General features: G+C 38.5%; 1 protein-coding gene across 3 annotated transcripts in view; it reads right to left on the bottom strand.

Moving 5' to 3' along the window:
* Nucleotides 1-413: 413 nt before the first annotated feature.
* Nucleotides 414-12,903, bottom strand: part of TSHZ3 (teashirt zinc finger homeobox 3) — a 76,784-nt gene continuing 64,294 nt past the window's right edge. For all 3 annotated transcript variants that reach the window (XM_063438543.1, XM_063438544.1, XM_063438545.1), the window contains one exon: nucleotides 414-4,997. In XM_063438543.1, the coding sequence (XP_063294613.1) occupies nucleotides 1,804-4,997 (3,194 nt within the window). In that variant the 3' untranslated portion in view covers nucleotides 414-1,803. The remainder of the gene's footprint in view (nucleotides 4,998-12,903) is intronic.

The raw sequence follows: 12,903 nt of genomic DNA, 5'->3' as shown, positions 1-12,903 counted from the left end.
AACTGAGATCACATGCAGGATTGTGTCGCTAACAATATTGTAGCAAAAAATAAAATAGAAAACAAACGATTTTAATGTAGCCGTAGAAAATGGATATATGTAGAATCATATAATGTTGCTTCAATGTCAGAGAAAAAAAAAAAGTAAAAAAAAGACACGGAGTGCATTACAGTGTCTGTGCTGTTTACATGCCAATATTTTATACACAGTTTCCTCGTATGTTGTCAGCTGTCAGTTACTTCTGCAAATTAACTGCCAAAAATGGAGACGAACTGAATGAGTTAGTGCGATGGTAACCACGGGTTACCCTTTATATATGCCTTAAGATAAAGCTGCCGTGTTGCATCTTGGGAGAATAATTAGACAGAACAAAAACCAGAAAGTTACAAAATGGGAAGAAAAAAAAAAGGCATTCTATACGGAATAACAACCCACAGGTGCTTATAAATAAGTAGAAGAGGTTATATTACAGAATGCCTCTTTATGTTTAAGCAAAGTATTGTAGTACAAACATTTTTTTCTTTTTAAAAGGATTAGCAATTCTTGGGAATACAGTACAGTTTTTTTTTCTTGTCTTCAAATAGATTTAACCCTTCGAGCACTGAGAATGTTTAGCGGATCTTTGTTTTTGCCGTAATAAATACTATTTTTTTTTTAAAGTCATATTGTGCAAAATCGTTCTGAGTAACACCAAGCAGAAGTCCCATGGCTTGTGTCGGGCTTATAGTTCCAAACAAATTATATCAATTCGCTAATAAATATGTATAATTTAAACATGAACTTCTAACAATATAGATGTATAGTAAAACAATTATAGCTTTTTTGTTTTTAGAATAATAGTATTTTTGTTTGAATATTTTATAAAGACTATTTGTTGTATCCTTTGAATAATTTACAATGCTCGGGTGTTAATTAAAAAACAAAAAACAAAATAAAAAACCCAAAACTCATTCACTGCCAGTGGATCTTAAACCAAAACATATCTTCTGGCACTGAATAGGTTAAAAGTCAACCAAATAAAATTTTACACTATACATAGGCACAGCTTATGTAAAGGAGGCATACTGCATCTCATACCAAAGGAAAAAATAAAATCGTAAAAATGCCAGAGGGGGAGAAAATATTCCATTAACATCAACCACAATTTCCATAATGCGAGTCTGTACATTATATACACGGATTTAACCCCTGCTCTGACAGATGAACTGGCAATACATTGCTCTGCAATGCATAGCAGCCCCAGTGGGAGGTAAAGGCTTTGAACCGTGAATGCAACTTCTGTAGAGCTGCTAATGCAGATGCTCATATGGTTAAGTGGAACTGTATCAAGTACATTTTATTTTATATTTCAAAAAAAAGAAAAGAAAAAAAAAACAAAAAACACAGATCTTTACCAATAAACATGAGTGCTCCAAAGTACTCAGAGGGCTAAAGGCTGAAAAATACTAGCACACATTGAGTGGAATGAAAAATAGTGTACCAGCTTTAAATAGAAATGCTTCATTAAAATGTCTGTTGATTCATGCAGCGTGGCGCATTAGACAATGTATACCGCTAACGCAATTTACACAGGTTAAAAACACCAATGGCATTTCACCCTTCATATTGTAGCAGTAACAACAGCTGAGTATGCACCTCTATTAAACACTGTACAGTTTTATAAAACAGTTCTGTTCTCAGAGTGAGTTTCTCCAGAGATAAAATAGGAACATGTGCCAAAAACAGTACACTGTAGCTTTAAGGCTTCATTTTACTAGTCTTCCTCAAAGCAAACCACAGTTTTAATGTAATAAAAAGCCAATGCTACTGCTTCTCTAACTCAGAGACATACATGAGGTGATCCTCCGGAGACTTCCCATGTGTTTTACTTAAATGAAGTTTCACAGCATGCTTGCTAGCAAATGTCCGGTTGCAAAGTTTACATTGGTAAGAAGTTCCACTCTCTTCTTCTGGAGATGATACCACTAGTTTTTCAGAGGGGGATTTTGTTTGTGCTATTTGATTGTGTATCTGTTCGTTGGACAATTTAGACAAATCCCTTATCCTAAAACCTAGATGCGATTCAAGATGACTGATATATGTAGAGGGAGTCCTGATTTGTGAGGCACAGTCATTACAAAAGAACACTGGGTGACCAGTGTCTAAATTCTTAAGGAACTTGGTTCCACCGGTCCTTCGGAGCTGGTATTTCACATTGGCTAACCAGTGGCTGATTGTGGTCATGGAAAGTCCTGTAAATCTTGAAATGTGCATTCTCTCTTGAGGGCTCAAGTCTGACATAACATATTTACCTTCTGAAGTCTGTCGCAAGCTGGCAGCAAACTGGGCCTGAAGAATGAGCAGATGTTGAGGGTTCCAGTTGGACTGACGACCCTTTCTTTTCTGAGCTGGTGTATTTTCCTCTGGCTCCTCTATTGTGGTACCATCAATGTCAGACTTTTCAGATATACTGGTAGGTGTAGAAGATTTTGACGTGTGGCTTTCTGTCAGGTTCTTCAGCATATCAGATATATCTGACAAGGCGTTCTCTCGCAGCGGTGAGTTTGACATGAATGACACGACTGCAGATGTCTTTGCCGTTGTCACTGTAGATGAAGAAGATGCAGAAGATGTCGATGTAGATGACAAAAGCGCTGAAGCCAAAGAGCAGTTTTTGTCACTCTTCCCTTTCGTCAAATCTATGGGCTGGTCATTGTTGACATGATAAAAATAACGGTCTGTTAAGTGGTCTGTTTTTTTGGATTGAATTGGTGGAGTGGCCACAGCTGCCTTTTCTGCCAAGCTGTTACTCATTTTAAACAACATGCTCATGGGATCCAGTGCTGGTAGGGATGGCTTAGCTGCCTTTCCAAGGTGGATATTCATAACAGACTGCAATGCACTTAGTGGATTAACAAACGGCTGTTCAGGTGGATGATCTGTTATTATAGCAGTACTACTCCCTAAACTGCCTATTATGGAGTTCACATGTTCTTTACCGTTTTCCACAGGTTCTAAACCTGGATTTTCTTTACAATTGTCCTTTTGTGAAATAGGGCTGTTCTGCTGGCTTTTTAACACAATGTCACTGGAAGTGTCCAATTTTGGGGGCTCACTGATCTCACTGCTGCTGGGAGATGGAGTTGCTCTTTTAATGGGTGAAAATTTTCCCTCTGGTTCCTTCATTTTTTCCTCCACCTTGGCTACCTTCTCTGTAACTTTTTTGACAAGCTCTTCCATTGCATGGAAGTTTGTTTTTGGCACAGGAGAATTCTGACTGCTAGGAGGTGAAACCAGGGGCTGATTTTTGGTCGGTGATAAAACCTCACTGCTTCCATACATTGGTTTTAATGGTGTACCTTTCCCTGAGGAACCTAAGGATAACTTCATCATATTCGGAAGCTGGTAGGCAGCATGGATGCTTGTGTATCCCCCCCAGCTTGGCGTGCCATTCTGCGCTTTATTTATAGCAGATGTTACTGTGTTTTCCAAAGATTTTAAGATATCTAGTCCTCCTTTAGGACTTTCTTCTAAATCATTTTCAGTTAAGTAATGGTACTTAGAAGAAACATCAAACTTTTCTTCATCTTCGTTTGATTTCTCCTTGTCTTTGATTTTATCTTCCAGGATCCCCTTTTCTTTATCAATTTCTTTTTTAATTTCAACACATAGTTTAGGGGAGAGACACGAACTGTTGTTGGCAGGAGGACTAAATGTGGTGGCAGCAAGCGGCACAGACTGTACCTTTTCATCCAGCACCGATGTAGGGGTCGATGGTGCTTCTAAGACTGGCTTCCCTTTTTTCAGTGCAGAATTTGTTACTTTTATGAAGTGGCCTGTGACCATCATGTGAGCGGTGAGCTCCTGCAGAGTGTCATGTGAGCTGCCGCATTCCATGCACTTCAAGATCTGGGACTTTCTTGCTTCAAAATGCCAAGCATAGCTGGCACCGTTCTGGTGCCCATAGCGGTTATTTGGTGTGATGTATGGGTTTGAATTCTTTTGCAATGTGTCTGTTCCATCTAAAAGTGTAGCTTTTGGTGTTCCCCCTGTAGAATCAGGAGAACTTGGGAGATCAAGCTCCAAAGACAGTTTTTTTCTTGAAGCTGGGACCATTTTTGCTGCAACAGGTGTGACAGGTTCTTTGAGAGGCACTTTTTGGTAGTGTTTTGTTTTAATCATATGTACGCTTAAGTCCTGAAGGGATTCAAAAGAGTGACCACAGTACATGCACTTCAAAACTTTCTGTGCATCTTCCTTACCTTCCATTTCAAGTAAAGAGCGTTTTCGTGGTTTGGACCAACGTTTGGGATTATTGTTATCTGTTTCATGGTTGTCATCTCTGTAATGTCCTGTTTCATTCATGTGAACAGTCAGCTCAACTAATGTATCATAAGCAGCACTACAGTCTTTACAACGAAATTTACTGGCCCCAGTGAAAATTGATCCATACAACTTGCTGCTCTGTCTGTACAACTGGACAGTGCTGAAAAGACTGGGCTCAGGCAGAACCCGGCTTTGGGAAACCTGCTGTAATGTTTTTGCCATAGCCGTCTGGTGCCAGTCAAAGCTCCCACTTCCACAGCTGCTGCTGCTACTACTGCTACTGCTACTGCTTGCGTTGTTCTTTTCCGAAGTAGCCTGGTGAATATTTAAGCTGAGGTTTGACCAGTAAGAGTTGGAAAGAAAATTGTTATATACAGCTTTCATTTGTTCTAAGCTATCAGACACACTGGAGTCTTCAAGAGGAACCAGAGACTCCTTCGTTTCCTCCTCATTTTTTATGGAGCTACTTTCAAAATCAGCCATTCTGTCACTGGTCTCACTGACGTGAGAATCACTGTCCATTTCATGGCTGGAAAATTCTCCGACAGGAGAGTGTTGGTAAATGGGAGAGTTCTTTGTGAATTCCTTTTCAGGACAGACATACTTTGCAGAAGGTTCGCCATCCGCCGCTGTGTCGTCTGTCTCCCCATCATCATCAAGTACGGCAGCCTTCAATTCGTCAGACACATACGCTATGAGAAACAAAAAGACAGGCGTTAGCGATGGTGACCTCAACAGCTGTTCAAATCTTTCAAAAAAATAAATAAATCAGAAACAGCTGCATATTTATTTCTAATATTAAATAGTTAAACTATAGTGTTTTCTTCTCGGATGGGAAAAAAAAAAAGTCTCTTCAAACATAATTTGCCACCTTATTGTTCTCAAGGGGCAACAGCTTGAAATTAAAAGTAAATTTGAAATTAATGAAGCACATTCTAGAGGTGGCATTCATTTCTAAAGTAATAAATTACTTGTATCAACCTTAGAGACAGCAGTTCCTGTCTGTCAATTAATATGTCTTAAGCTTTTTCTACCCCTAATGCATTTCCTGACAGACAGATTCACAATTTAAATTAAGCACACATTTTTTTTCCCCGCATTACATTTCTGATGCTCAACCTTTAATAAACATAAAGTACAGAACTATCAATATAATTCGTACAAAGGAAGAAATTTACATCAATTACAATAAATTAAAAAATGATTTAGATTTTGTATGTGTCATGAGTGTAAAAAAGAAAATGGCTTAAAAGCTTATAATCACTTTTATTTTAAGTGATGTGGGTGCCACTAAGTCGTTTCCATTAACCCCATATGTCCCAAGCACATATTCTTCCCTTTCTCTAGATAGGAGGGGATGAGGTGAGAGATAAAGGTTCTGCAGACCTTTCTTTGCACAATGTGATCGCCCCAGAGAGAGACACATAAGAATAATAAATTAGACTTCAAGCCATCCATCGTTTAATGAAAATTGCACAACAGTCAGCACCTGTTAATTATTTTAAAAGAAGGTTCTCAGAAGACAAAGGGGTTTACATGTAAAAAGTAAATCTGGGGCAAAGTTCTTAAAGTTGAGCTATCACCATGGAAACGAGCAGAATGCCCCATAATAGCTTTATTCTAATAAGCCAAATAACATTGTATGGTACTCATTCTCAGTTAAATAGGTTTCTTAATATCATTTAAATCTAGCCCTTATACATGTATATCATATGTAGATACAGGTACCTCTGCATGAACCTTCGTGTGTAGCAGAGGATGAGTTAAAATATGCCGTGATCTTTCTGTTTGCGGTGTGTTTGTTACATAAACCAATAAACTGAGTCTTCTGCAAGGTATCTATTGTTCGATCAATAGAGCTAAATCCTATTGCGGCCCCTCTGGTACGAAGACAGTTAAAGTCTCCATTAAAAACAAGGTAAAATGCTTAAAGACTAGAAGTAGGAGACATATATCACACACATTTAATTGCACAGCAGGGACTGCATTTGAATTGGCATAATGGCACTTCCTGGGTGATTTTCATTTGTGATTAAAGAGGACGCACACCGTCCCTTGGCGTGTCATAACACTTTCACTATGGCCTGTTATAGCACAAATTGATTTCTACCCACACACTCCCAATACCTAGAACAGGCTGCTGTATCAATATTTAAGCAAATATCTAACAACGTGAGTTTTATCATTTTCATTTCAGAAGCCTTTCACAAGTTCCAGTACTGTAATCACTACATGAACTACCACCTCCATCCCCCCACCTCGCCTCCCCCCAAAAAAACAGTCCAATGCCAGTACTTTACTTGCTAGAATAGGCCCGTGAATCCTTAGCAGTGCTCCAATATCAAATAAATCTGTTCTCTATCTGGATAGCATGTATTAAAAAATAAATATCCTTTTGTTGTGCGAAGGTCAGTTGTGGTTACAATACGTCCAAAAGAGGAACTTCTATTTAAAAACGATATTGTGCAAACATTCCCATGATCCCTTCTGTTAGTAAGAGGCATCCACATCAATCTTAACGGAAACTGCTCTTTGGTGGCGTTTGCTTTTGAGAGGCTATTTTAGTCCTATAAATATAACTAACTTGATTTGCAGTATGTAGCATGCTCTGCTTTTTTTGTATTAAATTAAAACTTCTAAACATAAATAGTACCAATTTTAATGATCCATTTTAATATAGAATAAATGTAAATATAATATCTGATCCCATTCATACTCTGAGATTTGGCCTATATAAACCCTTTATGGCCGATCATTTTGATAGTATTTAATGACTTGCCAATGGATTTAATACCTAACTTGTCACGATTACTTTGTAGATTTTCATAAAGAGAGAAATGCAAACACCCAACAAATGTCAGTTTTGCTTTAAAATAATATTCCACCAAATGTTTTGGTTTTTACTCAAAAAAAAAAATAATATTCCAGCTTTACTGTATTGGTCAGAAAACTGCCCATTGACCATGAGTAAATCTAATATTTTCATTCATGGCAGATTTACGGGTTTTTGCCTTTTTTGGTAGTTTGTATTTTACTTGTCTGAGGAAAACATACTCTTGCGGCGGACGATTATCTACATTGTGACCCAAATACAAATATAGCCAAATAGGAAAAAAAAAAAAAAAATCCTAACTGTGTGCTTGTCCTGTATATTGGGACTGTAGGAACACACAGGGGCCAAACACTGAATATTAGACAGTACCACTGCTCACTTCCAAGAACCCTCATCGTGACCTGTGTTAATGAAGTTAATTGAATTTAAGATCAATAATGGTTAATTATTGCAATTTGACATTGTAAGATAAATGGCTCTCAGACAGAGAAATGTGTATGTATGTGGATTGGAGGGTAAGAGGGATCACATTGCTTGCCATTGATCCTGGTAGAATCTGATCGACCTAATCCGCTGATGAATGTGAGCTTTTCAGAGCTACAAGAAATGTTCTCCAAGGCGAGTCTAACTCTGTCACTGGTCAGATCTATATGAGCTGTACCCAGGAAATCTATTGAGATAGATTAGAGAACTCGTGTAAACAATAAGGGGGACGTTTTATTATATTGCAAATTAATGTAACATGTAGTAATGAGTGCTTTATGAATCAATGATGCCTCAGTCAGATACGTAGAAAGGATTATTGAAGAACAGTATTTAACAGCAAAAATTAGCTGGGAGAAAAGCATGGGATTGGCAGCCTGTCCGCACCGCAGAGATAATGCTGAATTAAATCACAGCAAAGTTTTTAGTTTTTTTCCTGTATTACGTTTTTTTTACCACAATCTGCAGTGGTGAGTTATGTATAATTTCCTGATATTTAAAGAATCAAATATATATATTTGTGTTTGCATCCAGTAAAGCATGGAGAAATTCCCCTCCTCCCTTTGGACCGGTGGGGGTTATTCCTGTTATCTAAAGCGTGGAAACCAGAGGCCTACTCACTAAGATGGCCGACTGCATGGAATATACCCCACGAGTCTGCACACAGCCGCCCACCCACATGTATTTACTGGCCTTTGGTCGCCTGTGTTCCGGATTCTGGAACAGGATCTACAATCGAGCAGTAAATAACCCACCTGAAAGTCCTGGCAAGCAGATCCAAGACTGGGCCACTGTGCAGCCGAGATCAAGTGAAGCCTACACGATGTCCCGCAAGCGCCTTACAGGTGGTGAAGAGCAAATCACGGGGGCTGGAGCCGATTAGACCCAGCAAAAAGCTTACCGATGCACCCCAACACCGCGCACTAGTACAGCGCTCCAGAGAGAGGCGAATCTGCAGTTGCACATCACGCTGTCACAAGGTTCCTGCACTTCAAGGCCTATCATGTGCAGCAAGACGGTTCCAAGACCCTGCTACTCAGGCTGTGCACAGCTGGATCCACTGAAGCACAAAGCAGGCACTCATCAGCGCTCAAAGTTGGTGGGGCGCTCCTCCACGACTTGGTGGACTCTCGCATACGTTTGTTCAAGCCCCTCCATCTAGTAGCATCGGCTGAACAGCTCCGTGACAGTATCATCATGTCTCTGCAGCTATGATACCTGTATTCAAAGAATGCGGTATTCCATGATATGTGATGGGCTATGATACTCTGGGCTTCTAGTGACACTAGATTTCATTTGTATTTTGCATGTTTGTCCTTAAGGGCAGGTAGCCATATCCGAAACCTGTCCATGTCGATAATATTCATGATTTATCCTGGCTAATTTTGTAGTTGTGCTCTAATTGACCTGCCATAGTTAACTCTAACTATCCGGTGGTGCTTACTTACCTGTTGAATCCATCTGCAATTATATTCCGCAGCATTCTGACTTCTCTCTATACCTGACCTGTATTGTGTTTTTGGTGTTCTTATAAAAAAAAAATTAAAACCTGTGCAGTATTTTTTGACATCTCTTCTCATATAGTTTACTCATGTCAAACATAATCTAATGAAATGTCACTACAAACTTGTTTGTTATTTTATGCACGACTAAAATAAATAATAATAATAATAATAAAAGACCTAATAGCTCCCATATTTGAGGAACAGTAAACTGTTGCTGCGATGGCAATGCTACTTGGGATAGCAATCCAGTCTCAGTGTATAACTGTGTCTGTTCAACCTGTCAAGCATAGTTTAATATTCCCAATGTACAGTGCTGCAGTACACATTGGATTTATGTAAAACAATATCTAATATATATATTCATTGCAGTCTGGTCTTTAATCCCTTCAGGTTCAAATATTTACCAATATCATTCCGGTCCCTAGGAACCTTATAGCGTTATGGATCATTTGGAAAATGATCTTTAAATATGATGTTATTATGATGGCATAGACAGTCATTGGTCCTTAAGAGGTTAAATAATCTGCTTGTTTGGATTGTGCTATAGGCATGGACCAGATTGTGATGACAGCACAGTTATAAATGGGTTAATATCAGCACAGATTCCTGCATTTTATGAAATTTACCTTGAATCATTTCCTTTTCTTTTAAACTAGCCTATTTACATCCTATTTTTTGTTAAAATATCCACTTAATTTTAATTTATTTAAAATGTATAATCTAGGTAGCCACGAGGTAAGTGAAGTCAGTATTTTTCCTGTAATCCGTACTTTCTGTGCTGTGCATACCAAACATTTTAAATGGCCACTTAGGATATTTAAAATGACAAAGCCAACTTTGTCAAGAACAGAACAAAATAACGACAATAAAAAAAAATTTAAATAGTGCGGGGTCTGTCAAAATGGAAGATTATGCAAAAATACCATTGAGAACACTGCTAATCATCTGATCTTGTCAATTACATGAAGGGTATGTGACAGAGTATTTACATTAAACACATTTCACAAAGCTTTAATGCTGAATTGAAACATTTTCCAAACCAATATGTGTTTTACTAAAAAACCTCCCCGAGAGGCATCCAGCGTTTACCAAAAAAAGGTTTTTTTATCCCTTAAGGACTGAGCCAGATGTACATGTTTTGATCAAAATAAAATGTAAACAAAAAACTTGGAATTTGACTATATGTCTGTTCAACCGTAATTCACCTCTTTCATATTAAGTGCACCCACACTTATTATATATCATTGTATTCAGGAGAAATAGGGCTTTCATTTAACATCAAATATTTAGCTATAAAACATAATTTAATATGAATAAACTATAAAAGAAAATCTGAGAAATTAAGAAAAAAATGTTTAGTTCTGCATGACATTTTAACTGTGAATGTCATAATACGGTTTGCTTTTACTGCCATAAAATACACATATTTGTATTCAGCGATGTCTCATGTGTAACACAGCACCCTCTATGTACAGGTTTTATGGTGTTTTGGGAAATTACAGGGTCAAATATAGTATGTTACATTTTTCAGTTTTTTCACACTGAAATTCGCCAGACTGGTTACGTTGCCTTTGAGACCTTATGGTAGCCCAGGAATGAGAATTACCCCCATGAAGGCATTCCATTTACAATAGTAGACAACCCAAGGTATTGTAGATGGGGTATGTCCAGTCTTTTTTAGTAGCCACTTAGTCACAAACACTGGCCAAAGTTAGTGTTAATATTTGTTCGTGTGTGAAAAATGCAAAAAACTAATTTGAACTAATTAATATAATTCTACGTGTATTTTTAAAATATATATTAATATTAAAATACACTTAGACAGTGTATGTATAAGTATATATATATATATATATATATATATATATATATATATATATATTGTTTTATTTTACACTGTTTTAACTTTATATCATTTTATTTCAGGCACTCCCCCTGCTGGCATTGCTATGGACAGCTGTTCCGTCCATGTGATCGTCAGGTCCTCGTGATCACATGGCCCAGGAGGGCCGGATTGGCAGTAGGGGGCAAATCCCCCCCATCGCAATCGCCGGCGAGCAGGTAAGTGCGAAGGACGGCGTGGACGTGCTATTCCACCTGCCGGCATTTAGAGTCGGATCCCTAAGGACTGCATACCACGCCCGCCGTCCTGAAGGGGTTAAACATTTCAAAGCCACTATGAAGTTTTAGAAGTCTGAGCTGTATATTTTTACGATGTAGTTTGTTGAATTTGTAGACAATAGGGTCTACCTTAACCCTATCATGGCCAGCAAATGTTTGCAGTATAAAGCTTACATTAGAAATAATAAACAATGTATTCCCATCCTTTTACTCAAGCTTCTGAGTATATACAGTATAGTCAGTGTTAGAATACTTGTTTGAGGTCAGATTCTATCTGCATAAATCAGAAAGCATATGTATGAATATGTTATAAGCTTTGTGTGAATGTTCAGAAAATTACGTGACATGCAGCCAGGGCCAGTCTTAGGGCTGTTTAATAGTGATGGAATATACAATTTTTGTAATGCTCAGTCAACCCTGTTGGGGCTTCATGGGAACTGCAGTTTACAAACATTTGGAGGGCCTATGAAGGATGTTATAAACTGCAGTACCTGTAAAGCTCAGTTGCCCTAGAATTGTACTTGACATTAGTCAGAACTTTGCCCTCACATTTTACACATGCACAACTGCACACAGGAACACTAACAGACACAAACATAAAGAGCACACAATATTATACCAAAAGACATTCATTCATATGCGTTCTGATGGCTGTATATACAGAAGCCATCACGTACCAATACGGCACCATCCAGATCATCTATTCATTTTAAAGGGGCACTATCTTCACAAAAGTGATTTTTGGCCAAAAATGGCTTCTTTCTACATTTACTATGTAACAAACACTGCATCACCCCTCAAAAGTAAGAAATGAATAAGTACTGCAAATCATTATTTGCTTTATTTTCTACTAGTTTCAGTTTCATGACACCTTTTTCTAAGAATGGAGATTGTAGTTCTTACCCCTGCCACAAGCTCAGTAAATAGCGTATTTATTTGAATCTAATGCGAACCTCAATTTCTGAAACCTGCAAGCTGCTGGCGAATGTAATGCGCATTTATACAAGAAGATACTACTATACAACATTGTGCTACAATGAAAATGTTTATTGCCGTTTCCCATAGTAACACTGATGGTAATCCTAATCCTCCTTGAGCTTTCTGCCGCCTTTGTAACTGTTGATCATCAACAGCTTCTTCACATTCTCTGTAACTTTGGTCTACGGGATACTGCTTTATCCTGGTGCTCCTCCTACCTCTCCCAGCGCTCTTTCAGTGTTTCTTTCTCTGACACTGCCTCTTCTCCCCAACCCCTCTCTGTCGGCGTCCCCCAAGGTTCTGTCCTTGGTCCCCTACTGTTCTCTATCTATACTGCCTCCCTTGGTAAACTCATCAGCTCCTTTGGCTTCCAATATTATTTATATGCAGATGACACGCAAATCTACCTGTCCTCCCCTGATCTCTCTCCGCCCACCTTGACTCGTGTTTCTGACTGCCTCTCTGCTATTTCCAACTGGATGGCTGCTCAACCTGTCCAAAACAGAACTTCTAGTTTTTCCTCCCTCAAGTGCTGCTACTCCTGTGTCTGTCTCCATCCAAGTCAACGGCGCTACTATCACCTCTACCTCGCATGCTCACTGCCTAGGGGTTCTTCTTGATTCTGACCTCTCTTTTACTCCCCATGTCCAATCGATAGCCAAATCCTGTCGCTTCCAA

This window comes from Pelobates fuscus, chromosome 12 (assembly GCF_036172605.1).
Source record: "Pelobates fuscus isolate aPelFus1 chromosome 12, aPelFus1.pri, whole genome shotgun sequence".
Lineage (NCBI taxonomy): Eukaryota > Metazoa > Chordata > Amphibia > Anura > Pelobatidae > Pelobates > Pelobates fuscus.
This window is presented reverse-complemented; position numbering and strand designations above follow the sequence as displayed.